The sequence below is a fragment of the Peromyscus maniculatus genome, chromosome 1 (assembly GCF_049852395.1).
Source record: "Peromyscus maniculatus bairdii isolate BWxNUB_F1_BW_parent chromosome 1, HU_Pman_BW_mat_3.1, whole genome shotgun sequence".
Taxonomy (NCBI): Eukaryota; Metazoa; Chordata; class Mammalia; order Rodentia; family Cricetidae; genus Peromyscus; species Peromyscus maniculatus.
In genome coordinates, this window is record NC_134852.1 from 30,008,739 (window position 1) to 30,036,431 (window position 27,693).

The 27,693-nt window shown below is 56.7% G+C and overlaps 1 protein-coding gene across 2 annotated transcripts in view; it reads right to left on the reverse strand.

Annotated features, from left to right (window-relative positions):
- Positions 1 to 26,854, reverse strand: part of Mark4 (microtubule affinity regulating kinase 4) — a 35,285-nt gene extending 8,431 nt beyond the window's left edge. Inside the window, exons 1-13 of one of the 2 annotated variants that reach the window (XM_042272108.2) lie at positions 26,470 to 26,854; positions 19,447 to 19,647; positions 16,452 to 16,505; positions 16,270 to 16,318; positions 15,656 to 15,721; positions 14,814 to 14,884; positions 12,910 to 12,966; positions 10,468 to 10,704; positions 5,110 to 5,229; positions 4,640 to 4,739; positions 3,009 to 3,118; positions 2,753 to 2,912; positions 575 to 792 (exon numbers count right to left, since the gene is read on the reverse strand). In XM_042272108.2, coding sequence (XP_042128042.2) covers positions 575 to 792; positions 2,753 to 2,912; positions 3,009 to 3,118; positions 4,640 to 4,739; positions 5,110 to 5,229; positions 10,468 to 10,704; positions 12,910 to 12,966; positions 14,814 to 14,884; positions 15,656 to 15,721; positions 16,270 to 16,318; positions 16,452 to 16,505; positions 19,447 to 19,647; positions 26,470 to 26,520 — 1,494 coding nt within the window. In that variant the 5' untranslated portion in view covers positions 26,521 to 26,854. The remainder of the gene's footprint in view (positions 1 to 574; positions 793 to 2,752; positions 2,913 to 3,008; positions 3,119 to 4,639; positions 4,740 to 5,109; positions 5,230 to 10,467; positions 10,705 to 12,909; positions 12,967 to 14,813; positions 14,885 to 15,655; positions 15,722 to 16,269; positions 16,319 to 16,451; positions 16,506 to 19,446; positions 19,648 to 26,469) is intronic. The other variant, XM_042272115.2, reaches the window with a different exon arrangement.
- Between the last annotated feature and the right edge of the window lie 839 nt (positions 26,855 to 27,693).

Here is a 27,693-nt window from a genome sequence, read left to right on the forward strand (position 1 = left end):
CACAACTGTGAATACACTCCAGCTCCTGGGTGTGCGTGGTGGGGATGGAGTTGTCACACGCCCCCTTCTGGCCTATTCTGGTACTGCAGGGATGTGTTCTGCCCTGAGCTATGCCCTCAACCCTGAGGTTAATTCTTTAAAAGTTAACAAGAATTCCAACGTTCTCCTTATTCTTTTTGTATTTATATTTTTTTTTTCCTTTTTCTGAGGCAGATTTCTCTAGGCCAGGCTGGCCTGGAACCCATAATTCTTCTGCTTCTGGACTCCTGAGTGCTGGGATGATAGGCACGCGCCCTGGGCCCAGGTTGGGGGACGACTTCTGTGGCATGGGGTGTGCGTGTGTGCGTGAGTGCGTGCATGCGTGCGTGAGTGCGTGCGTGTGCGTGCGTGTGTAGGAGGGAAGGAAGGGCGAGGGAGCACCGTACATGTGTGCGTGTGTCATTTGTGTGTGGTGCATACGCGTATGTTAAATAAACCAAGATCACAGAGTGGGGGTGCCTGCGATGAGGGCAGGATCTCAGCAATGGAGGTCGGGGTGGCCCCTGCATCCCTCCCCACCGCCCCGGCCACTCACAGGGGTGCTCATGCTGTCCTTCCGCCGCTCGGGGATCTCTGCCTTGTTGGGGTTGTGGGCACTGCTGACCATGGGGCTGGAGGGCGGCAGCCCTCGGCTCCCGCTCCCCGCCGCGCTGCAGCTGGCTTTCCGGCCCGGCAGCCGCTCCTCTTTGAGCTCCGTCTCCCCGGTGCTGGTTGGGCTGCGCTTCGGGTGCAGTGGGGCGGGGGACGGGCCACCTGGGGGGGACGGACCAGTTAGAGCCGAACTCACCAGAGACAGGATCCTAGGGGGCAGGGGACGGGCCACCTGGGGGGGGGGGCGGGACCAGTTAGAGCCGAGCTCACCAGGGACAGGATCCTAGGGGTCCCCAGAACCTCAGGACACTTCATAATAGCTGCAGGGTTTTTTCCTTTTTTGGGGGGAAGGGGTGTTTTTCAAACAGGGTTTCTCTGTGTAGCCCTGGCTGTCCTGGAACTCACTCTGTAGACTAGGCTGGCCTCAAATTCTGAGATCCTCTCTCCTCTGCCTCAGTGGTGCGCCACCATGCCTGGTTGGCTACATTTTCTAAAAAAAATGTTTTGGTAACAGTGACTGATGGTCAGTGTCTACAATCTAGAACAACTCTGGGGAGTCCAGGGAGGGGCGGTCTAGATTAGTTTGCCTGTGGGCATGTCAGTGTGTGTGTGTGTGTGTGTGTGTGTGTGTGTGTGTGTGTGTGTGTGTTTGTGTGTGTGAGAGAGAGAGAGAGAGAGACAGAGACAGAGACAGAGACAGAGAGAGACAGAGAGAGACTTTCATTCTGTTAAGTGCAGTGGGAAGCCCCGCCCCGGGAGGCCAGCACCAGTCCCTGGGATTCGAAGCTGCAGACTGAGGTGTGTAAGAGCGGAGAAAGTGTGCTGGGCGCTAACACACACCCACACCCACGTGTGCATTCGCTGCTCCGTGCTCCTGACTGGACACAATGTGGCCAGCTCCTGAAGCTGTGACATCCGCACCATGACAGACTGTAACCCGGAGCTAAATAAACCCTTCCTTCCTTCCTTCCGCTGCTTTCCAAAGCCACTTTCTCACAGCAACAGTAAAGAAACTAAGTTTCAGACTTGCGTGGAAGGCCCTATCAGCTTGGAGTAAGAAGAAGACAGGCTCTCGGCACCACACTCTCGGCAGCCACACTGTGCAACGTGTCCTGTGCTCCAGCTAGAGTGCCAATCCTAACCAGACTCTTACCAAAGCTCCCTCTCTGACAAACGGGCTAAGGAGTCCGGCTACCATTGGACCACACTAACAGTGTGAGAGATCAGTGAACTCAGAGGACAAGGAAAAGCCTAGATGAAAACAAACTCAGAAAAACTAAGAGGACGGAAGAAAGATTATCATCTGCTGCGTGGGGTCCGAATGTTTTCCTAGATGCCAGCCCTTTCCCGGCCCGCCTCTGGACCCATGTTGTTTATGAGGCAGGCTCTCACGCAGTCCAAGGTGCCTGGCACTAGAGTCGGCTCAGTGGACCCAGGTTCGATTCCCCGCACCCACATGGCACCTGGCACCTACTTCCCTCTTGAACCAAGCTGTGAGAATTTAGGAGCATCACTGTAGGGGTAGATATTAGAGCGAACAGCTGTTTTTCGGGAGGACTCTGACCTTGAAGAATCTTTGTGGAAAACAGGGATTGTTTTGCTGAGGGGGCGTTCTTTGCAGCCAACCCATGGCTTTGGCCACAAACGCCTCAGCACACTGAGGTTCTCACTGTGTATCGCAAACGATACAGAATAAAGAACTAAAGTCACAAGGGCATGCGATGTGCTCCTTTAGTAAGACATGTAGATTAGATTATGGACCTTGGTGTGAGGAAATACTTTGTGTAACTTTCAGTAAACACGCCTTTGTATGGCTGCTGTTCGGGGTTCAGTCCATCGGAGAGGCTGCCACACAGGTCTTAAAATTTCATCTTGGAGTGCCTTCTTTCTTCAACTGACCTATGCTACACGGTGCACCCCGGCGCCAGGTGACATGGCCCACTCCTCATCCCACCACCTGGAAGGCTGAGGCAGGAGGATGGTGAATTTGAGGCTGGCCTGGGTTATCTAGCGAGATTCCCGGCTCCTCACACAATCTATTTCCCTGGCATCTGTAGGTGGCTTCAGCTGGCTCTAGATGCTGGTCAAGGCTGGGCCAGACTTCCGGGGTGGGGGCACTCACAGAAGTCGCTATGCCGGCGTTGGCGGTGGTACGTGGAGGAGGAACTCCGCTGCCCTTTGTTGTGGCTGCTGCCCTTGCTGGAGCTCGTCCCGTTGGTGGTGTCGCTGGGTGCCCGCACCCTTGCCAGGGCCAGCCCTGGGGCACCCCGGTCCCCACCCTCCTACAAGAGGAAACACAAAAGGCACCTCAGCCCTCCGTCCAAGCTGCCGGCCCCCAAGTCCCGCCACCCCAGGCCTGAGGCCCCACGACCTCTGACCTCAGTCTTCCTGCCCAGCAGGAGGTAGGTGGCGGTCACCTCGTTGTACTTCTGGCTGGTCAAGGCCTCTTTGATTTCTTCCCGTGTGTAGCCCATACCCACCATTACCTCTGGGAGATGGATGGAGAGAAGGGTCAGTCTCCTTCCCCAGGCTGCACCTTCCACCCCCGCTATCCATCAGCAGTGTCTGCTCTTCTCCCCTCTGCCAGCAGCATATGAATTTTTTGGGAAGAATATTCCTTCCTTAATGAGACCAGTTTGCGAACCCCTGCCCGCTCCTACCCAGAGTAGGTGTGTGACCCAGGTCGGGCCAATCATTGTTCAAACTACAAAGACACACTGGTGAGGTCAACACATGCACACCACCAAGTTTTGACTAATCAAAAAGTTCCGCCCCCAAGGCCACAGTCACATAAAGGCTAGACCACTGAGCCACACCCCCAGCCCCTCACTGGGGGATTCTAGGCAGGGGCTCTACCACTGAGCCACACCCCAGCCCCTCACTCGGGGATTCTAGGCAGGGGCTCTACCACTGAGCCACGCCCCCAGCCCCTCATTGGGGGATTCTAGGCTGGGGCTCGACCACTGAGCCACGCCCCAGACCCTCACTGGGGGATTCTAGGCAGGGGCTCTACCACTGAGCCACACCCCCAACCCCTCACTGGGGATTCTAGGCAGGGGCTCTACCACTGAGTCACACCCCAGCCCCTCACTGGGGGATTCTAGGCAGGGGCTCTACCACTGAGCCACTCTCCCAACCTTAAAGTATTAGTATTCTAATGATAATTTCTATTAGTTGCAATCATAAAAGCTGACTATGTGGCCACATTCCTATGGTAGTCCATTCAGCTGTGGAACAGAAGTTTCTTAGATTTATTTTTGCTGTTTTTTTTTTGTTTTGTTTTGTTTTTTGTTTTTTGGCTTTTTAAAAATCCAGGATCTCAGGTCACCCAGGCTGGCCTTCAGGTCATTACATAGTTAAGGATGACCCAAGTGTTTGGATTACAGGCACACACTACCATGCTGGATTGATCTATGGCTTATTTTATTTATTTACTTATTTCTTTTATGTGTATGGATGCTGTGCCTGCATGGATAGTTGTGCACACCTGTGTGCCTGGTGCCCTAGGAGGCCAGAAGAGAGCATTAGATCTCCTGGGACTGGAGTTACAGACAGCTGTGAGCTGCCATGTGGGTGCTGGGAATTGAACCCGGGTCCTCTGGAAGAGCAGCCAGTGCTCTTAACCTCTGAGCCACCTCTCCAGCCTGTGATTCATTTTCTTACCTTTATAAACAAAGCCCCATTGTGCCCGCCGGGAGCATCCACACACCAGGCACTGGGGTAAGTGTGTATGTAGATCAGCCCCCTCCCCTGATATGTCCAGTGCTGAGCTGGCCTGTGTGAATGCTGCCATTTCCTAGGTGAGGGACTAGAGAGGGCAAACACTCGCTTGGGGTCACACAGCTCGAATGTGGAGCAGGGACAGACATTCCTCAGCTGCTCTCCCTGGCTGGGTGGCGAGCTGTAGCAAGACTCTGGCGGTCAGTCAGGAGCAGAGGCCGCGGCTGCCAGCCTTGGCTCTGTGGCACCGCACCCCTGGGACTGAGGCACCCGCTTCCCTGACCCTCACCAATTCTCTTGGTGTCCCCGAAGTCCTCCTCGGGCTCCGTGTATGGCTTCAGCTCCTCACCCTCATAGCCGATGTTGATCCATTTGTCTTTCATGATTTGCTGAGGACAAGGGAGACAGGCGTCAGGAGGGACCAGAGACGGGACACAGAGCTTCCCAGCTTCCAAGCGGGGCTCCCCGCAGAGCCTACCACCCCCACACTGAGGGCTTGTTGAGACTTAGCCAGCCGGTCCACCCCCTACCCCCAAGTCTTCCCTGCCACCCCCCTCCTCCGCATCATCTGGGTCCCCAGCACCCTGTAATCATCCTAAGAGTTTATTAGCTTAATTACCGACGTGGCGGGGACCGCCCAGGAGCCTCCTCCTTGCTGTCTATCTCCCGTCAGAGCCGGGCCCCAGCCCCAGGCAAGATGGGGGGAGCCACAGGGATCGGGAGACAGGAGGGCGCAGAGGGTGCGGGGCTGGGGCTCACCTCTAGAGTGCAGCGTTTTGCCGGGTTCAGCACCAGAAATCTCCGCAGAATGCTCTCGCAGTCTGTAGACATGTAAAAGGGGACTCGGTACTTTCCTCTGAGGACTCGCTCCCGCAGCTCCTGGGGGGACAGGACAGGGCATGCTAGCCTCTGAAGAGACAGGTCTCACTCCCCTACCCCTGCCCCATCTCACCTCACCTCTGCAGGCAGGCTTCACCCCCCCATCTCACCTCACCTCTGCAGACAGGCCTCGCCTCGCCTCCCCTCCCCAACCTCACCTCTGCAGACAGGGCTCACCCAACCACCCCTCCTCTGCAAACAGCTCTGCTTCCCACCCCCCATGTCCAGACCTTCTGGAAGAAGTGACAGATGACCGAAGTTCCAGCCCAAACATAGGAAAACTTAGCTCCACTCTCCTGACCTCACACTTTCTCATCTGTGAAATGGGGGGACCCTAGAGGCAGCCATTTAAAAGTCCTCCCCAACTGCAAGACAGGGTCTCACAGAACAAGACTCGGAACTCGCTGTTTAATCAAGGACAACCCCATGCTTCTGACCCTCCGTCCACCTCGAGAACGCTGGAGTGACAGGTGTGAGCGGCCATGCCCAGGTTATGTGGTGCCTGGGGATGGAATGGAGGCTTCTGCATCTCCACAGGCAGTTAACTGAGCCACATTCCCCAGGCCCTTAATATTTCTGGTTTTAATTTTTTTTTTTAATTAAAAAGTTTCTTTTTTGGCTGGGTGGTGGTGGCGCACGCCTTTAATCCCAGTACCCGGGAGGCAGAGGCAGGTGGATCTCTGTGAGTTCGAGGCCAGCCTGGGCTACAGAGTGAGTTCCAGGACAGCCAGGGCTACACAGAGAAACCCTGTCTGGAAAAACAAAACAAAAAACTGAGACAGGGAGCCGGGCGGTGGTGGCGCACGCCTTTAATCCCAGCACTCGGGAGGCAGAGCCAGGTGGATCTCTGTGAGTTCGAGGCCAGCCTGGTCTACCAAGTGAGTTCCAGGAAAGGCGCAAAGCTACACAGAGAAACCCTGTCTCGAAAAAAAAAAAAAAAAAAAAAAAAAAAAAAAAAAAAAACTGAGACAGGGTTTCCCTGTAGCTCTGGCTGTCTCCCAAGCACTGGGATTCAATGTGTCACTACACCCAGCCTGAAGTTTCTTTTAACAGGCTAACTTTTTTTCCCCTTCAGATTTTGGAGACAGAATCTCATGTAGCCCAGGATGGCCTTGAACCTGTTGTATAGCCAAGGATGACCCTGAATTCTTGATGATCTTGCCACTGACTCTGGAGTGCTGGGGTTACAGGCCGTGGGCACCACACTCCATTTGTGCAATGGTGGGGTTGAGGTTAGGATGAGTTAGGCCAGCACTCTACCAAGGAAAGCCACACTCAGCCAGAGAGGCCAGCACGTAAAGACCGGGCTTATGATGGGAAGGGACCCTGCCACTGTCCCCCACCTAGTGTCTGTCTCCATAGCAGCCATGCTGTTCCAAGAACGATCTTCATGGGTTTATTTATTTTGGGGTTTGGGAGGAAGAATCTTGATCTATAGATGAGGCTAGCCATGAGCTCTCAGCCCCGAAAGGTGTGTGCCACCATGCCTCATTCAAGGAGATAACTTTTCTTAAAAATAAATTTTTTAAAGTTAAACGTGTGTGTGTGTGTGTGTGTGTGTGTGTGTGTGTGTGTGTGTGTGTGAGAGAATGAGGTTATCTGGGCATGTGTGTGCAGTGCTCACAGAAGCCAGAAGAGGGCGTGAGATCCCTTTCGCTCTTAGTCTCTGGGCCACCTCTCCAGCCCAAGAGGACACTGTTAACATCCCCCCACACAGGGACTTGCCTGAGGGATTCAAAAAGAACGTGGCAGGGCTGGAGGACGGCTCAGGGGCCAAGTGCTTGTCAAGCATGTATGCGTGAGGACAGGGACTGGGATCCCCAAATCCCACCTAAACGCCAGGAGGGCACGGCAGATGCCTGTAAGTCCAGCCTTGAAACAGAGATGGGGTCACCAGAGCAAGCGGGCCAGCAAGGGCAGCCACATCAGAGAGCTCCGGGTGTGACTAAGAGACGCAGCCTCACCGAGCAATACGGAAGAACTGAGAGAGATCTCCAGCAGCAACCTCGGCCCCCACAGCGCGCGCGCGCGCACACACACACACACACACACACACACACACACACACACACACACGACGATACAGGGCTGGAGAGATGAGCTCGGGCTGACAGCGATTGCTGCTTTGGAGAGGACCTAAGTGTGGGTTCCCGGCACCCCCATCAGGCAGCTCACACCTTCCTTAAGGTGACTCCAGTTCTAGGGGATCCAAAGCCCTCTTCTGGCCTCTGTGGGCACCCACACAAATGTGGGCAAACACACACACACACACAAATAAATAAATAAATAAATAAATAAATAAATAACCATGCACACACATATATGCAAATAATAAGTAAATAAGAGAACACAACAGAATGCAGACTCTGGCAGGAACCGGTACAACGGCATGACAAGGGCCTGGGGCCGCTGAGCCATCAGCCCGGGCCTTTGAACAGATCACAGCGTTACACCTGAACTCCCAGAGACTATTCCACTCCAGGAGCCCCTCTCTCTGTGCTCCGGGACATCTCAGCTGCTTCACAGCTTGGCCTCAACAAGCATGAAGGCTGCTGTTCACAGTCTTGGACGAAAGGAGGGCTCCCGCGGGTCAAAGGGCCCAGCCCTCTACCCTAGGACAAAAAGTAAAAGGCATTTCCTGTTCGTTACATGCTCTCCTGCATTGGCCAATCCTCCCGGGCACAGGGAGCGGCTGAGGAATTCCTCCGGGAACTACCCACCAGGGGACACGAGACCATCCAGACTGAGGGGCACTGAAAATAAACTGACCTGAATCCAGCCACAGGTCAAATCGCTGAGTACCTCAGTGAGGGGCTGGGGTGTGGCTCAGTGGTAGAGCCCCTGCCTAGAATCCCCCAGTGAGGGGCTGGAGTGTGGCTCAGTGGTAGAGCCCCTGCCTAGAATTCCCCAGTGAGGGGCTGGGGGTGTGGCTCAGTGGTAGAGCCCCTGCCTAGAATCCCCCAGTGAAGGGCTGGGGGGTGTGGCTCAGTGGTAGAGCCCCTGCCTAGAGTCCCCCAGTGAGGGGCTGGAGTGTGGCTCAGTGGTAGAGCCCCTGCCTAGAATCCCCCAGTGAGGGGCTGGGGCATGGCTCAGTGGTAGAGTCCCTGCCTAGAATCCCCCAGTGAGGGGCTGGGGCATGGCTCAGTGGTAGAGCCCCTGCCTAGAATCCCCCAGTGAGGGGCTGGGGCATGGCTCTGTGGTAGAGTCCCTGCCTAGAATCCCCCAGTGAGGGGCTGGGGGCGCGACTCAATCTCCCTCAGACAAATGATGTCTAACTGTGGCTTGTAGGGTGGAGGCCGGCACTGTTTCAATGTTGTATTTCCTGTGTGTGAACAGCCACAGGAAAACGTCCCTGGTCTCAGGAGATAACTACCTCAGCCTTTAAGGACAGAGGGACACAGTGTCTACAATAAACTGTCCAGCAGGCCATCAATAATGGCACGGCTACGTGCGTATGCTGGGGGGCTGGATGTCAGCCAGCATGAACCTCCTGAAAAGTACTGGGTGTCTCTATTCTCTCCTCGCAACTTTTCTGTGCACTGGCAATGTTTCAAAGCAAAAACTTCAAAGAAAAACAACAACAACAAAAAGCCCACCTTCAAATCAAGCTGATGACACCCCCCCACACACTTCCAGTAACTCTCAGTTATCTGGGTTCTGGGCTCCTCCCTAGCGCCGGGCAGCAAGTAATAAAAATTTTCTAGTTTGCTCATCCCTTTTGTTTTCTGCCTGGATCCACTGTAGAAACGTCCAGTAAACGTGAATGGAATCTTTCTGTGTGCCTTTTGTGGTTTTTTTGTGATGTTAAGGGTGGAACCCAGGACTTCCTGAACACCGGGCTGTAACCTCAGCTCCCTTTGGCTTCTGAGACAGTATGTCACTAAGATGCCCAAGCTGACCTTGAATTTGACATCCCCCTGCCTCAGCCTCTTCAGTGCTAGAATGACAGTCACGTCCCATTCTACACAGCGTTTAAAACAAAAACAATCTGTAAATGCACAACTCTGAGGAGCTCTAGTGTGTCTGGTAAGTGCACAATCACCACCATTATTAATTTCAGAATATATTTTATCATTTTAAAAGATGCCCTATGAGTGGGACCAAGTCCTGTGCTCATTGCATGAGTTGGCTGTTTGAAACCTGGGGCTTATGCAGGGACACTTGGCTCAGTCTGGGAGGAGGGGACTGGACCTGCCTGGACTGAGTCTACCGGGTCGATCGCAGTCCTCGGGGGAGGCTTTGCCCTGGAGGAGGTGGGAATGGGGTTTGGGCTGGGAGTAAGGGGAGGGGGTGGGAGGGGGGGAGAACAGGGGAACCCGTGGCTGATATGTAGAACTGAATGGTATTGTAAAATAAAATAAAAGGAAAAAAAAAAAAAAAAGATGCCCTATGAAAGCTGGGGTGTGGCTCAGTGGTAGAGCCCCTGCCTAGAATCCCCCAGTGAGGGGCTGGGGGTGTGGCTCAGTGGTAGAGCCCCTGCCTAGAATCCCCCAGTGAGGGGCTGGGGTGTGGCTCAGTGGTAGAGCCCCTGCCTAGAATCCCCCAGTGAGGGGCTGGGGTGTGGCTCAGTGGTAGAGCCCCTGCCTAGAATCCCCCAGTGAGGGGCTGGGGTGTGGCTCAGTGGTAGAGCCCCTGCCTAGAATCCCCCAGTGAGGGGCTGGGGTGTGGCTCAGTGGTAGAGCCCCTGCCTAGAATCCCCCAGTGAGGGGCTGGGGTGTGGCTCAGTGGTAGTCTGTTTGGCCCTAAATTCCATCTCTAGTACTACACACACACACACACACACACACACACACACACACACACACACACACACACACACACACACAGCAAAATCCCTGAGCCCTTTAGGTGTTCTCCCCTCCCCCATCCTGACCACTCGTCTGCTTCTGCTTTTTGTGGATTCCCTGTTCTGGGCGTTGCACAGGAATGGAACCCCGCCCCGGCCTTCTGTCACTGTTTTTGAGGCTCACCCCTCCTCCCACGTTTCTGTCTCTCTTACACATGGTAGATTTGAGAAGCCTTAAGTGGGGCATGACCCAGAAGTTTCTAATGAGTCTTTCCCCCCTGGAGCAGGTCAAGACTAGAACCCAAATCCACCAGCTGTGCAGCTCACAGCTTGGCCCCCACAGCACTGGTCACGTGGGCTGTCCCCCAGGCAGTGGGCACTCAAGGACCCCTGCTCCTTGCCTGACCACGTGACCTCAAGCCCACCTGACCTGCCCGCTGTGTCTCTGGTACCTTGAGGTTGTGCCCATCGAAGGGCAGGGAGCCGCTGACCAGCGTGTACAGGATGACCCCAAGGCTCCAGATGTCCACCTCCGGCCCATCGTACTTCTTGCCCTGGAACAGCTCTGGGGCGGCGTACGGGGGGCTCCCACAGAACGTGTCTAGCTTCGAGCCCAGCGTGAACTCATTGCTGAACCCGAAGTCGGCGATTTTGATGTTGGCCTCGGCATCCAGTAACAGGTTCTCAGCCTGAGAGGAAAGGGAGGCCAGAGGGTGAAGACAGAGGCTCACTATAGCTTCCTGACCTACCTTGCCATCCTCCTGCCTCTGCCTCCCCAGGGCGGGGGTTACAGGCATGTGCCACCACACCCAGTTTATGTGGACTCGGTAATAGATAGAGCCCTTGATTCTGTACACGCCATGCCCGCAGCCTGGTGACATTTTCTTTCCTGACATCTGAGGCGCCACAGCCCAGCCTTCCCCTGAGTTCTGATGGTCTCGGATGCTGCAGCCGCCACCAGGACCTGGGAAACCACTCTGGTCAATTCCAGTCTCCTACACCAGATGGCGCACAACCTCCAGGTTAATTCTCCCCATCCACCAAGCAGGCGGTGATGGCCAAGTGCCTGCCTCCTAAGTATCCAGTCACAGACAGAGCACATATCCAGAAGTTTCCACAGCCATTCCTCAGTGGTCGTCATGTCTTTGAAAACTACTTAAGATGTCTACATCGAGGCTTCCTTTTTTGTTTTTGTTGAGACAGGGTCTATGTGGTTCAAGGTGGCTTGGACCTCACTACATAGCCCAGGCTATCCTCCAACTCATGGCAATCACCTCCCAAGTGCTGGGACCATGGCTTATAGCTGGCATGAGGCTATAAGCATTTTAGCCCAGGCTGGCTTCCAACTCATGGTAATTCTCCTGCCTCATCCTAGAGAGCTGGAATTACAAGTGAGACCAACCACACCCAACTTCCCCCAGGTTTTGGGGTGATTGTTGCTATTTTGAGACAGAGTCTTGTGTAGCTGAGGCTAGCCTTAAGCTTCTGTTGATCCTCTTTTGTCCTCTGTGGTTGAGACTGAACCCAGGACCTTGTAAGCGTCAAACAAAGCACTCTATTACAAACTACACTGGTAGCCCTTGGTCTTGAACTCCTGATCCTCCTGCCTCTACCTCCCAAGTACTGGGATTACAGGCATGCACCACACTGGGCTAGCCCCAGGTTCCTGTGGTTGTTTTTTGGCTTTTTTTTCTTTTTTAATTTTTAAAAATAATTTATTTAGGAGCTGGAGAGATGGCTCAGTGGTTAAGAGCACTTCCAGAGGACCCGGGTTCAATTCCCAGCACCCACATGGCAGCTCACACCTGTCTGTAACTCCAAGATTTGACACCCTCACAGACATTCATGAAGGCAAAACACCAATGCAAATAAAATAAAAATAAATTTAAAAAATTATTTAACTTTTTTCATTTTATGTGCATTGGTGTGAGGATGTCAGATCCCCCAGAACTGGAGTTACAGACAGTTGTGAGCTGCCGTGTGGGTGCTGGGAATTGAACCTGGGTCCTCTGGAAGAGCAGCCAGTGCTCAACCACTGAGCCATCTCTGCAGCCTTTATTTATTTATTTTATTAATTATATGTGTGTGACTGAGAAGTGGGATGGGAGGTGCACATGACCTGGAGGTCACAGGTTAACTGGAGAGTCAATTCTCTCTCCTTCACCAAGTGGGTCCCCAGGAACTGAACACAGGTCGATGGGCTGGAACGGCAGGCACCCTCATCCACTAAGCCACCTCTGGACACGATGTCGCCCCAGTGACACGCCCCCCCACCCCCACCCCCGCCGCTACCACCACCAAGGGCTCTAAAAACCAATGAAACAACGCTGGTCTTCAGGCACAGAGCTTGTCTCAAAGCCCCTGGTGCCCAGCCCAGCACACAGCAGGTGTGCCCGGCACACAGCAGGTGCTCACGAAGGATGACCCAGACTACAGACTACCGGGTCTTAGACTTGTGTTTTCGTTAATTGGGGGTCTGAGGACAAACCACCAGAGAGACCACTGAGCTTGGCTGTGGCAGGTGGCTGGGTTGGACTGCAGGGGGTCAATTTCCCGTCCCTGGTGCTGGCGCTGTGGCCTCTGCATCACCCTAAGACCCTGGGCTTCCAAGACTCTGTGGAGTGACCTTGGCCTGAAAGCCAAGTTCTCACAGGCTCCAGAGGTCCAGAGGGAGCAGACGTCAGAGATACAGCAAGGCCCTGAAGGCCGAACACTGATATCATATCTCCGCCTGCTGTCCTCCCAGCAGCCACCCCGGGACACTTGCTCCCAAGGTCCTCCCACCTCCCACCAGGGAGAGAACCCTGGGTACCGGGTGGCAGCTGGGGAAGGTGAGGCCTGGGGTCACAGTGGGAGGGGCTGGGGTGCCTGGGGTCACGGTGGGAGGGGCTTACCTTTAGATCCCTGTGGACAATGTTCTTCTGGTGACAGTAGTGCACGGCGGACACAATCTACAGTGGACAGAAGACAGTCACCAGCCCACGAAGCCACCACCCACGGCCGACCGCCACACCCACTACCTCGCCTGGCACGAGCTGAGGCCCTGGGGGCTCAGGCAGGGTCAGAGAACGTGGGAGCCAGGCAGGCTTCAGCACCCTGACACCTCATATTCTCTCTCTCTCACGCACGCACGCACGCACGCACGCACGCACGCACACCCGCCCATGGCTGTAGCACTAACACCTGAGACTAGCCCATGTTTGGAATCTCGAGTGTCCCTTGTTGGAAACAGGTGTGTGGGCTACAGTTCTCTCCGTCCCTGAAGGAGGTTCTTACCCTACACAAAGGACACCTCACACCAATACTACATATAGTGGCGCCCACTCACAGGCCACGCATGCTAACACACCTCTCACACCCGTACGACAACTATGGATCTTTTCACCCTGAATCTCTTCTTCACACCTGCATGTCCTCACCTCACACCCGGGCTCACACTGCATGCCCTCACCTCATACCTGGGCTCACACTGCATGTCCTCACCTCACACTGCATGCCCTCACCTCACACCCGGGCTCACACTGCATGTCCTCACCTCACATCCGGGCCTCACACTGTATGCCCTCACCTCACACCCGGGCTCACACTGCACGTCCTCACCTCACACCCGGGCTCACACTGCACGCCCTCACCTCACACCCGGGCTCACACTGCACGTCCTCACCTCACACCTGGACCTCACACTGCATGACTTCACCTCACACCCGGGCCTCACACTGCATGACTTCACCTCACATGGCATGCCCTCACCTCACACCTGGGCTCACACTGCATGTCCTTACCTCACACCCGGGCCTCACACTGCATGACTTCACCTCACACCCGAGCCTCACACTGCATGTCCTCACCTCACACTGCATGTCCTCACCTCACACCTGGACCTCACACTGCATGACTTCACCTCACACCCGGGCCTCACACTGCACGTCCTCACCTCACACTGCATGTCCTCACCTCACACTGCATGTCTTCACCTCACACCCGGGCCTCACACTGCATGTCCTCACCTCACACCGGAGCCTCACACGGCATGCCCTCACCTCACACCTGGGCTCACACTGCATGCCCTCACCTCACACTGCATGCCCTCACCTCACACCCGGGCCTCACACTGCATGTCCTCACCTCATACTGCATGTCCTCACCTCACACCGGAGCCTCACACGGCATGCCCTCACCTCACACCCGGGCCTCACACTGCATGCCCTCACCTCACACCCGGGCTCACACTGCATGCCCTCACCTCACATCCGGGCCTCACACTGCATGCCCTCACCTCACACCCGGGCCTCACACTGCATGTCCTCACCTCACACCTGGGCTCACACGGCATGCCCTCACCTCACACCTGGGCTCACACCTGCATGCCCTCACCTCACACTGCATACCCTCACCTCACACCCGGGCCTCACACTGCATACCCTCACCTCTCATCTCCATATATACTCTCACTCACCAAGATCCACACCCCAACTTGTGCCCTTCACGGAATCCTGCACACCGGGGCACACCCCATACCAGCGCCTACAGATCCTGCCACCCTGAGGTGAGATCCTGCCCACCCCCACCTGGCACTCCAATGCACGCAGCTATCACACACCCACACACACACCTCAGCAAGGACCACATCCCTTTCTCTGTATCTTCTATGAGATTGTGTACGTGTGTTTCTGCACGCTCGTGTGTGCATGGGCGCAGGCCACCTCCATCACTTGCGCCCCGAGGTCCCCAACAGCCTCCTCCCGCCCGAGTCCCTGCACATCTTCCCAGGAGCCGGGGCGGGGCACCGGTCTCTCACCTGTCGGAATTTGGCTCGGGCCTCCTTCTCCTTCATGCGGCCGTGAGACACGAGGTAGTCGAACACTTCTCCTGCAGACGGGAGGCAGAGGGGTCAAGGCTGGAGCCAGAGGGCATGCAGGGGGTGTGAGAGCAGGGTGTGGGGGTACAGGGGTGTGAGAGCAGGGCGTGGGGGTGCAGGGGGCGTGAGAGCAGGGTGTGGGGGTACAGGGGGTGTGAGAGCAGGGTGTGGGGGTACAGGGGGTATGAGAGCAGGGTGTGGGGGTGCAGGGGGTGTGAGAGCAGGGTGTGGGGGTGCAGGGGGTGTGAGAGCAGGGTGTGGGGGTGCAGGGGGCGTGAGAGCAGGGTGTGGGGGTACAGGGGGTGTGAGAGCAGGGTGTGGGGGTGCAGGGGGTGTGAGAGCAGGGTGTGGGGGTGCAGGGGGTGTGAGAGCAGGGTGTGGGGGTGCAGGGGGTGTGAGAGCAGGGTGTGAGGGTACAGGGGGTGTGAGAGCAGGGTGTGGGGGTGCAGGGGGTGTGAGAGCAGGGTGTGGGGGTGCAGGGGGCGTGAGAGCAGGGTGTGGGGGTACAGGGGGTGTGAGAGCAGGGTGTGGGGGTGCAGGGGGTGTGAGAGCAGGGTGTGGGGGTACAGGGGGTATGGGGGTGCAGGGGGTGTGAGAGCAGGGTGTGGGGGTGCAGGGGGTGTGAGAGCAGGGTGTGGGGTGCAGGGGTGTGAGCAGGGTGTGGGGGTGCAGGGGGCGTGAGAGCAGGGTGTGGGGGTACAGGGGGTGTGAGAGCAGGGTGTGGGGGTGCAGGGTGTGGGGGTGCAGGGGGGTGTGAGCAGGGTGTGGGGGCAGGGCCTCACCTGCGCTGGCATACTCCATCACCAGGTACAGCGTCTTCTCTGTCTCTATCACCTCAAAAAGCTTCACTGGGAGGGCGGGAGGGGAGGGTTAGGTGAGACTGGAAGAGCCGCCATTCTCCACCAGACCCCACAGCCATGGGCCAACCAGCACCCGCCTTCCAGCAGATCCCTCGGTGGCTCCCTATGCGTGGCCAGGTTCTCCATTCGCTCAGCCCCCCTTCCTCTACACCAGAGTTTCAGCTCGGTGAAGCCTGGGACCCGCGCCCGAGGTGCCGGCAATCGGCAGTGACGGAGCAAATACATGTCACCCGGGGGGGCTAAGCTGCGTTCCTCTCAGTCGCCACCCTCTGTTCACCTCTGCTTAGTGACCGACCGACCGTGCGCGGCGGTTCACGTGAACCCGAGTGCCGTGGTCGGTCACACGGCTCATCTCAGCCGCTCGCTACAACCGTGATACAGAAGACCAAACACAGGCTCAGAGAAGCCATGTCACTCCCCCAGAGTCACACCAGGAGGACAGCAGCACCAGGGACGGGGTCCCTATGCAGTCCCACTCTCCCCGCCCGAGGATCCACCCGCGGCCTGCGTCGGGGCCGGCTCCGTCCTCTCCTCACCGATGTTGGGGTGGTTGAGTCCCTTCATGATTCGGACTTCTCTGAACAGCTGGGCAAGGCCAGAGAGGAAGAAGAGAAGGCAGTGAGGGGATGGGTTGGGGGATCTCTTTCCCGCCAGGCCTGGTTAAGTCCCAGCTCTCACCCGGCACCGGACCCACCACGTTCCCTCCCCTGGGCCTCACCTTCTGCAGGCTACTGGGGTTCAGCTGCGTTTTATCAATGATCTTGATAGCAACCTAAAGGTGGAAGAAGGCAGGAAGGTCAAAATCCCCCACCTCAGATCACATAGCAAATTTGGGGCCAGCCTGGGCTACGTGAGACACATGAAACGTTCTCTCAAATTTTCTTCAGTATTTATTGAATGTTAAATCTTAATTGAGCGAAGTATGGTGGTCTGTGCCTGTAATGCCCCCATGGGGAGGCCGAGGGGGGCAGAGACCAGACTGGTCTACACAGCAAGTTCCAGGCCCTCAAGGGGGTGGAGAGACGTTAAGCTCAGTGGCTGGGTTTGCAGAGGGCCCTGCAGAGTTCAGTCCCCGGCACCCACCTGGGGGCTCGCAGTCATCAGCAGCTCCAGTGACAAGATATCCAATACTATCCCCTGCCCTCCGTGGCCCCCTGCACGCTGTGCACATATCCACCCACCGAAACAGACACGTAATTTAAATAAATCAATGAATTTTATACCAGGCGTGGCGGAGCACCTGGGAGGCAGAGGCAGGGGAAATCTCTGTGAGTTCTAGGCCAGCCAGGACGACACAGCGAGACCCTACCTCAAAAATATATACATTTAAAAAAATATGTAATAAATCTCGGGGGGGGAAATGAAAGCAACCTCTGGAATGGAGTCCGTACCCCACATATGGGGAACAGGCTGTGCTCGCTCCATGGGGAGCGGGCCCTGTGCCCTTGCCGGATTCTCACACACGGATTTTTGAGAAATTCGTCAGGCACTTTGCATGCCAGTGTTGAGACGATCATATGGTTCCCTTCATCTGTGAATGTGACGAAGCACAGGAATAAATTGTGGCACAGAAAAGAACTCTGCTTTCCTGGGAGGGGCCCAGCGCTGGTGTCACATGGCTGATGCTAATTCGTTTGCCCGATTCCATCCCTAATATTGTGTTGGAGATGGGGGGTTTGGCGGGCAGACGGCTCAGCCGGTAAAGGCATCGCCGCTGCCGCCGCCCAGCCTGACAGCCTGTGTTTGAGCCTGGGAAGCCACGGGGTGAAAGCAGAGAATGAATTCCTGTAGGATGTCCTCTGACCTCCGTACATATGCGCACCCACAGAACGAATAAATGGAAAAATAAAAATAAAAGGGGATTTTGATTTGAGCCTTGGTCAATCTAGCAAAACCGTATCTCAAGAAAGAAAAGGGTTTTAATTTGTATTTACACTGATGAGTAATACCAGCCTGCCATTCTGTTTCTTAGGATTTGTTTTGCTTTTTAAAAAGCCCTAGATGGACCGGAACTCACTCTGTAGATCAGGCTGGCCTCCAAACTCACAGAGATCCACCTGTCTCCGCCTCCTGGGTGCTGGGATTAAAGGTGTGAACAACCACACCTGGTTCTTAGGGTTCTGGGTTATGTGCTTTATGTGGTCCAGGTCATCAAACTCGAGGCCTTGTAAAGCCAGGCACCTCCCTCTACCACTGAGCCACACCCCCAGCCCCTCACTGGGGGATTCTAGGCAGGGGCTCTACCACTGAGCCACACCCCAGACCCTCACTGGGGGATTCTAGGCAGGGGCTCTACCACTGAGCCACACCCCACCCCTCACTGGGGGATTCTAGGCAGGGGCTCCACCACTGAGCCACACCCCAGCCCCTCACTGGGGGATTCTAGGCAGAGGGTCTACCACTGAACCACACCCCCAGCCCCTCATTGGGGATTCTAGGCAGGGGCTCTACCACTGAGCCACACCTCCAGCCCCTCACTGGGGGATTCTAGGCAGGGGCTCTACCACTGAGCCACACCCCAGCCCCTCACAGCCCAGCACTGGGACAGACTTGGGGGCAGGACAGTGGATGCTGGGAGCTTGTCCCAGTTTAGTCAGAGAACCCATCAAAAGGCAAACAGGTGAGGAGCAAAGACACCTGATGTCCTGTCTGGTCCCTCCCTCACATACATGCATACATATACAACAAGCAAACAATACAATAAAAAAACGCAAAACCCAAAGAGCAAGGCGGACAACACGCCTGTGACCTGAGACTTCCTCACAATCCAGGGAACCTTCTAACTGGTTTTCCTTTCCTACTAGGACTGTTCTGGAAAAATCTGAGCAAGCAGGGGCTAGAGAGCCGGCTCAGCACTTAAGAGTGCTGCTGCTGCTGCTCTTCCACAGGGCAGTATTTGTCCCAGCACCCATATCAGGCAGCCCGCAAGTGCCTGTGACTCCAGCTCCAGATCTGGCGCCCTCTTCTGGCCCCTGTGGGCATTGCTCTCACATGCACACACACACACACACACACACACACACAAACACACACACACACACACACAAATTAAAAATTAAAAATAACATTAAAGTCAGGTGTGGCAAGCACATGCCTTTAATTCTAGCACTCAGGAGGTAAAGGTAGGCAGAGCTCCAAGTTCAAGAGTAAGTTCCAGGATTACACAGAAAAACCTTGTCTCAAAAAACAAAGCAAAAAAAATTAAAAAATAAATTAAAAAAAAAAAATCCTTTGCCGGGCGGTGGTGACGCACGCCTTTAATCCCAGCACTCAGGAGGCAGAGGCAGGTGGATCTCTGTGAGTTCAAGGCTAGCCTGGTCTACAGAGTGAGTTTCAAGACAGCCAGGACTATTATACAGAGAAACCCTGTCTCAAAAAAAAAAAAAATCAAAAACAAACAAACAACAACAAAAACAAACTATAGGTTTTAGGTTGGGCATAGTGGCACACACTTTTAATCGCATCACACAGGAGGCAGAGGCAGGTGGCTCTCCATGAGTTCAAGGCCAGCCTGGTTTATATAGGGAGTCCCAGGGCAGCCAGGGCTATGTACAGAGACCCCTATCTCCAAACAAAACAAAACCAACTTTAAATTCTGAGCAAGTCGGGGAATTCCCCAGGGTTAGAAGGCCAGCCAGGACCAGTTCTGACCTCACACCTCTCGAACTCCCCAGGCCTGCCATCCACCCCAGCCCTCGGTCACACGCACTCACCTCCCGACCCGTAAGGATATGCCGGGCCAGCTTGACTTTGGCGAAGTTGCCCTTCCCGATGGTCCTCAGCAGGCGGTAGTTGCCCACATGGGGTTGTTCCTCCGGGCAGGAAGCGATAGAGTTCCGGCAACGGGCACCCAAGGAGCGGGTGGACCAGGATGGCCCTTTGTCTGAGGATCGACCACTGCCCAAGGTGCCATGCTGAGCGGAGAGAAGAAGCCTATGAGCCATTCCAGGCCCTCCCCACCAGAGGCACCTGAGGGCCGGGGGGGGGCTCTCTGGAGCTCTGGCCACTGTGCCCTCCTGCCCCTTTCCGAACGCGGGCCGTAGGAAAATGATGCTTTTGGGACCTCCCCCTCCCACAGGGGCTGTGCTCGGATGGTGGCGAGCTTGCCCAGCACTCTGGAGGGTGGAGGCAGGTGGATTGAGAGTACAAAGTCACCCTCCATTACACACTGAGTTCCAGGCTAGCCTGGACTACATAGCAGGATTCTCCTTTTGTCTTGTTAAGACAGGCTCTTTTGAAGCCCAGGTTGGCTTTCAGCAGATCATGTAGCTGAGAGAAGCCTTAATGTCCATCCTCCTGCCTCCACTTCTCAATGGATGGGATGATAACTATGAACCACCACCACCACACACACTGGGCTGCACATGGTCTCCAGAAAAACCAAGCACCGGGGAAGTATTTCAGTGGTGGGTGGAGCGCTTGGTTCCCTGGCACAAGGCTCAGGGTTCTGTGCCAAGCAATGCACAAAATGGGGGGGCCTCTGAGACCCCCCACCCTCCCCTTCTCACGCCTGGGACCACCACCATCCTCGGGCTACACTCTTCTAAATGCTGCCAACCTCAACCCCCATAAATGGTGACCCCCATCCAGACGCAACACTCACTTCCCGGCCAGCACAAATCCCAAACACCCTATTTCATCCACACGCTTGGGCCTGCCCCAAGTCTATTTTTCTTGGGCTAAGGGAATGGGGAGGGTGGGAGAGGGTCTCAAGTAGCTTAGGCTACCCCCAAATGGTTATGTAGCCAAGGCTGACCTCGAATCCCTGATACTCCAGCTTTGGCCCACCAAATGCTGGGATTACAGGCCTGCAGTCCCCACACCCCAGCCTTTTCCAGACCCTCATTTCTGTACCCCAAAACACATCCCTCACCTCATTCCTAGCTGACCATTCAGACATGTTCAAGGTAGTCTCCTGGCTACCCAAGGCCCAGCTTCCCATGGCTTGAAAATGTTACATTGAAAATTCTAGCAATCAGCCAGGTGGAGGTGGTGGACACACCTTTAATCCTAGTACAAGGGAGGCATAGGCACATGAGTTCAAGTTCAAGGCCAGCCTGGTCTACAGAGTGAGTTCCAGGACAGTCAGGGCTACACAGGGAGACCCTGTTTTGAAAGACCAAAAACAAACAAACAAACAAACAAACAACCACCACTCCCCTCAACAAAAAAAACTCCAGCATTTTCTTTTTGTTTTTTTGGGGGGTGGTGGTGGGTTTGTTTGTTTTTGTTTTTGTTTTTTGAGACAGGGCCTTATGTAGCCCAGGCTGGCCTTGAACTTACCATGTAACTGGAGATGACCTTAAACTCCCTATCACTAGAATGTCTCTAGTACAGAAATGATGTTACTCTTTCGTGATATCCTATTTATTGACGTATTTTTCCTTTCCTTCCTTCTTTTTTTTTTTTTTTTTTTTTTTTTTTTTTTTTTTTTTTTTTTTTTTTGATACTGGGTCTCATTCTGTAGCCCAAGCTGGGCTGGAACGCATAATAATCCTCCTGCCTCTGCCTCCCAAGGGCTGGAATTACATCCATGTCGGGTTTTACGTTACAGTTGAGACAGGGTCAATCTCATGTAGCCCAGGCTAGCCCTGAGCTCCTGATCCTCCTGCCTCGGCCTCCCAAGTGCAGGGATTACAAGTCTGTGTTACCATGCCCAGCTTATACCTAGTTTATAATTGACCCTCCTGATCAGCCCACGTCTATATGAGAAGAGAAATCAAGCTCGGAATGGGTACAGACTCGGGGCTTCTGGGAGGGTCTTAGATGGGGGGGGGGGCTGTTTCACGGCCACTGTTGTCCTAGATTCTCCTGCAAACAACAGAGCTCTTTATTTTGCCTAAACATCCCGTGCTGGCCACTCTGTCCACCTCTCCGCGAAACACTGTTTCATCCTGACCGCCCTCCACCACCCTGCCCAAGTGTGACATGCCCGGCCAGGCATCTCCCACGCCATCAGCTCCTCTGGCCCTGCTGCGCTGTCCTGACTGGAAACCTCCAGGGACAGGGTCTTCCTTTCTTGGCCAGACCTCCCCCCATGTCCTCCTCACAGCTGAGGGGAAGCAGGACCCAGGACAGGGAGGAAGGGAGAAGATGGACAGGCCAGAGAGCTGAGGCCCGGGCTGCCTGTGTCAGGGAAGCTCTGCCAGGCCACCCCATAGCAACAACCAGCATTTCACAAGCACGGACAGTCTATGTATCACCATCCCCATTTTACAGGTAAGGGAAACCGAGGCCTGGAGCTGGGATCCGAACCCAGCGATTTTGCCAAACTGGTATTTTTTTACAGGTATCACGTAAGTCTGACCCATAATTCTACACCTGTTTTTGTTCAGTTCTCATATACTACAGGAGTGCTCCTCCACTGAGCCACACTCCAGCCCCTCACTGGGGGATTCTAGGCAGGGGCTCTACCACTGAGCCACACCCCCAGCCCCTCACTGGGGGATTCTAGGCAGGGGCTCCTCCACTGAGCCACACTCCAGCCCCTCACTGGGGGATTCTAGGCAGGGGCTCTACCACTGAGCCACACCCCAGCCCCTCCTCACTGGGGGATTCTAGGCAGGGGCTCTACCACTGAGCCACACCCCAGCCCCTCACTGGGGGATTCTAGGCAGGGGCTCCACCACTGAGTCACACCCCAGCCTCTCACTGGGGGATTCTAGGCAGGGGCTCCATGGGTGCATTATGTCCCCAGTACCCCCTTCTTTTTGTGTGTGTGTGTGCAGGTGTGCTCACCTGTGGAGGTCAGAGGTCAGCTTTGGGTATCTTCCTCTATTACTCTCCACCTGAGTGTTTGAGACACGCCTTCTTCACTGAATCTAGAGCTGGACCAGCTGGCCAGCAAGTGCCTAGTATCGGCCTGTCCGTACCCGCCCCACGGCCGGACCCAGTGCTGGGGCTTCAGGTGTGTTCTGCCATGCCCAGCTTCTACGTAGGTGCTGGAATCTGAACCCAGGTCCTCATTTTTGCACAATAAGCACTTGACCCAGCCACCTCCCCATCCCACCCTCCAACTCTCATTTCAATTTTGAGATAAGGGCTTGCAAACTTGAAATCCTCCTGCCTCGGTTTCCCAAGTAGCTGAGCTCGCTAGCTTACTCCACCACGCCTGCTTCCACGTGGTTTTTACTAGGTGGATGATACCATCGGCCAAGTCTTGTGCAGACAGGCACCTCACCCACACCCACACGCCATTCCCAAGGGAGTCCAGTGAGGGAGGCCCCTGCGCCCCCACAGTCCAGGGAGTAACAAAGGGTGGGACTGGACAGGGGCCAGCCATGTTCACCCAGCTTCTTCACAAGAGGCAAGAGATTGATGCCTACCAGGCCTGTCAGTCATCCCAGCTACTTGGGAAGCAGCGGCCATCGGGTTTTAAATTCAAGATCTGTTGGGGGGTGGGGGGGAGTTCAAGGCCAGCCTGGACAACTCCTGAGATCCTGCCTGAGGAACAAGCGAAAGAGCTGAGAAATAATTCAGCAGTAGAGCATTGTTAATCAGGGTCTAGGGGTGTGGCTCAGTGGTAGAGCCCCTCCCTAGAATCCCCCAGTGAGGGGCTGGGGGTGTGGCTCAGTGGTAGAGCCCCTGCCTAGAATCCCCCAGTGAGGGGCTGGGTTGTGGCTCAGTGGTAGAGCCCCTGCCTAGAATCCCCCAGTGAGGGGCTGGGGGTGTGGCTCAGTGGTAGAGCCCCTGCCTAGAATCCCCCAGTGAGGGGCTGGGGTGTGGCTCAGTGGTAGAGCCCCTGCCTAGAATCCCCCAGTGAGGGGCTGGGGTGTGGCTCAGTGGTAGAGCCCCTGCCTAGAATCCCCCAGTGAGGGGCTGGGGTGTGGCTCAGTGGTGGAGCCCCTGCCTAGCATGCACAAGGCCCTGGCTTTAACCCTCAGTACTGTACTGTGGATGTGGTAGGCAGCGCCCTGGGCCTGCGGTCCAGTCCTTGCTAAAAGAAACAGACTACCCCAGGCCGGGTCGTTCCGAATTCCACCCCTGCAGCCCTCACCACTGTCCCTGCTCACACCACTTGCACCCCAGCTCCACTGTGGGTCCAGCCACAGTGAGCATGCTCAAGCCTAGACTCGAGCTTCCCCAAGGCTCAGACCCAAGGGCACAGGGCGTGTGGATGAGCAGGCCGGGGACTCTGGCCCGAGTCCTGGGCTCCAGGCTCCTGAGTGCTGATCCTCCCAGATGCCAGCGGCGGCGCTCACCCCCACCCCCCACCCCCCACCCCCAGGGGCAGGCAGGTGGTGGAGAGGGAAGATAGATAAGGTCTCTGATCCCTGCTGAGCCAACAGCCTGAAGAAGAATCCCTGTTGGGTGTTGCCAGGGGCTCCCTCTAACACAAGAAGCCGTCTGCGAGGGCTGTGTGTGGAGGGACCCCTGCGAGGGGTAGCTGGGGCAAAGGACGATGAAACCCCCCAGGGGTCAGAGGCAGGAGCTAAAATTGGCCAGCACCACCAGCTGGCCCGGATCCCTCCTGACGGACCAGTGCCCTAACACCAGGCCCGTTGCTAGGGAACAGGGACACTCGCTGGCCCCTGGTCTAGTGCCCTAGAACTTGGGGTAGAAGAGAATGCCCCCGCATGTGGCTGTAGCAGGGGAGGGGTCTGAAACCTCAGGCTGCCGAAAGACAAAAATCATCCTTATAGACTGGAGTCAGGGGTTAGGGTTAGGGTGATCCCTACTACGCGCCAACAATCTTAGGAACGCAGGGAAGAGCAAAGCCCGCTAGGAGCCCAATTATGGCACAGATTTGGAAATCGAGGCTCAGAGAGGTGAGGTCACTGGCCTGAGGTCACACAGCAATGTGATGTGAATCTGAGTCTATGTGAATAATTAAGGTAGCAATAACCACAACACAGTGACCTGAGGAAGTCCCTGTCAGGGAGGTGCCACCACCAACCCACCTAGAAGGAAACTGAGGCTGGAGCAGGCTCCGTGAGCTTGCCTGACAACTAATGACAGCTGGAGTCTGAGAACGCACCGCCTTCTGACTCAGATCCACAATCATGCCAGCAGCCAACAGCCATGAGTGCCGCCTATGTACCAGCCTTCACCCACATGTCTCCGGTAATTCTTCGCGGGACTCAAGTCGTTACCCCCCACCCCCCCCAACACACACATAATTCCCAGGGCAGGAATCGGGCTCAGAGAGGGAAAGCCAGTGGCCTGAAGACACAGTGCAATCTGGCACATGGAGGCAGCATCTGAACCCAAGACCCGGGAACCGAGTACCTCTCTGGGGTGACTGGGGAACCAAGGTGGGTGGGCCTGGCTGAAATCTCCAACTTGAAACTTGGGCCAGTAGGAGAGAGGGGCAGAGGGAAGTATCCGTGACATGCATTGGAGACTGAGATAAAAGCCTCTGGTTGTATTCACGAGGCAGAGGCAGGTGGGTCTCTGCGAGTTCGAGGCCAGCCTGGTCCACAGAGTGAGTTCTGGGAGAGCCAGGGCTGCACAGAGAAACCCTGTCTCTGAACAAAAAGTGTCTGGTTGGCTCGGGAGATGAGAGGGGGGTGGAGGAACCCACATCCTAGTGGGAATGGATTGAAGAGTTGGTTCTGAGGGACCTGGAAAGCTGTCAGAATTATGGGAAATGCGGAGGGGGGGGGGGCGTGCTGTGAGAGAAGGAAGCCCTGGGATGGGAGACAGGGTACAGCCAGGAGTCCCTGAACCAGATGCTGCGGGCCCAGTGAGCTCCCAGAAGTCAGGGCTAAGGGCCCACAGCACGGGAGGTCAAAGGCCAGGGCAGAGCAACCCTAGGGGGGAGGCTTAGAGCCTGGGGTCCAGTCCAGGAGCCTGAGGGCGCAGATCTGAGGGCAGGAAGCTGAGCCTAGAAGCCTAGCAAGGAAACGGGGGAGGGCGTGGGGTGGGGGGAGCTCCAGTTAGCAGGAGGATGGGGAGGGGGGTGCGGAGGGGTCGTGAGGCTGGGAGGCTCGGCTGGGGCTTGCCTGCGAGCTGAGAGGCTCAGGAGGCGGCCGGGAGTCAGCCTGGTCCAGCGCCTGGAAACGCAAGCCCGGGGTGGAAGCCCGCAGCTTGGAAGCCAAGACTTCCTGTAGGAAGACCAGCCGTGTCTGGGTCGCATCTCGGGGAGCCCAGCAGAGCCAAGGGTCCAAGGACGGGGCCGCCGGGCCGAGCAGGGCCAAGCGGGGGAGCGGAGACACCTTGAAGGACCCAGGCAGGGCCCTGGGCCCAGGTGGCATTCGGCTTCCTGGGGGAGGCGGCTCCTGGGGACTGGCTAGGGGTGGCAGCGGGAGCCAGCACCCCGACAAGCAAGAGGCAGGGAGGACGGCAGGGCCAGGCCGGGTCGCTCGGGCCTTGCTCGGGGCGGGGGAGGGGTGGAGAGCCTGGGCTGCGCCTCGGGGACCCGGGGCCGGGCCGAGCCGGCAAGGGTCGAGCCGAAGCCGCCGCGGGCGAGCGAGGAGGGGACCGACGCGGCAGCCGGGGAAGGGAGGGGCTCCGGCGGGCAGGGGAGGGGGCTTCCTGGAGGGAAGGGACGGGGCGGAAGCGCTCTGCAGAGGGACAAGAGAAGGGTCCAAAGACAGGGGCGCCCCTAGGGGTCGGGCTGGGCCGGGGCTGCGGGGAGGAGGGAGCCGGGAGGCCTCAAAGTCATGGGCAACGTCGGTGGGGGCTGCGGAGCCCGGGAAGGGGGTGAGCGCCGGCCGGGCCGCTGCCCCGGCGGGGTGAGGGGTTCCGGGGCTGGACCCGAGCAAGGTCCCCCCGAGGGGCTGGGCCCCACTCACCGTGTCCGAGTTCCGATCGTTGCCCGGGGCGAGCGCCGTCCTCGAAGACATCTTCTCCGGGGGTCCCAAGAGGGAAGGGGACAGGGGCGGCCGGGTGGGGGGGGGTGGGGATCGCGGGGTCCCCTCTCTTCCCCTCCCCCCCCAGCCGACCTGGGGACGCGAGCTCAGAAAAGCTGGGCGCCGTGGACGCCCGAGTCCTCGCTGAGCGAGCGAGCGGAGAGGAGAGCGAGCGAGCGAGGGCAGGACGGGGGAGGGGAGGCGGCGCCGGGGGTCCTAGCGGCCCCGTGCAAAGGGAACCCGGGGCGCCATCTGGGCGACGGGCAAGCGGGAGGGGTGCACGGGCGGGGGCCGGGGAGGGGGCGCGGAGCCGGCCCGGGGCGGCGGCAGAGGGAGGCGACCGAGGGGCCGGGGAGGAAGGGACGTCAGGGGGAGGGGCGGGAGGGGCGGGGCTGGCGGAGACCCCGCCCCCGCCGCCGGCTCTTAAAGGTACAGGCCCGGGCTGGCTCGGGGGCTTCTGGGGGCGGAGGCAGGTCCGGGCGCGCCGGGTCTCCGGCAAGTTCCCACAGGAGAACCGGGAGTCGCCGGCCAGGAGGAGGAGGAGGGCGGAGGGATGCCGAGGAGCAGGGCGCAGAGGGAGATGCTGAGGGATGGAAGAGACACACAGACACAGACAGACACGAGGTGGGAAGAAGCAGAGTCACAAAGAGAGAGACAGGGAAGCCAAGGACAGAGACAAAAGGACTGAGGACAGAAAGGGGACAGGGAGAGAGAGAGAGAGAGAGAGAGAGAGAGAGAGAGAGAGAGAGAGAGAGAGAGAGAGAGAGAGAGAGAGAGAGAGAGAGAGAGAGAGAGAGATATGGTGGCTGTGTGCCTGTCATCCTAACACCCGGGAGGTTGAGACAGGTAGATTGCTGTGAGTTCGAGTCCAGCCTAGACTACACAGCAAGACCCTGTCTCAGAAAAAAGCAAAAAAACAAAATAGAAGCCAAGCCATGGGGTGAAGAGAAGAGGGTCAGAAGTTCGAGGTCATCCTGAGCTTCAGACCCGGGGTAGACGGTGCAGTGCCTGGTGGATGACAGGCAGCCCGTGCTGGCCTCACGTTCCCAGTCTACAATGACGGAGAGGGAGCCCAAACAGGTACAGGCCTGCAGGGGCAGACGGACCAGAGAGGGCGAGGGCTGTGCTGAGGTCACACAGTGCCACTGTGCGATGGGAGGGAGCAGG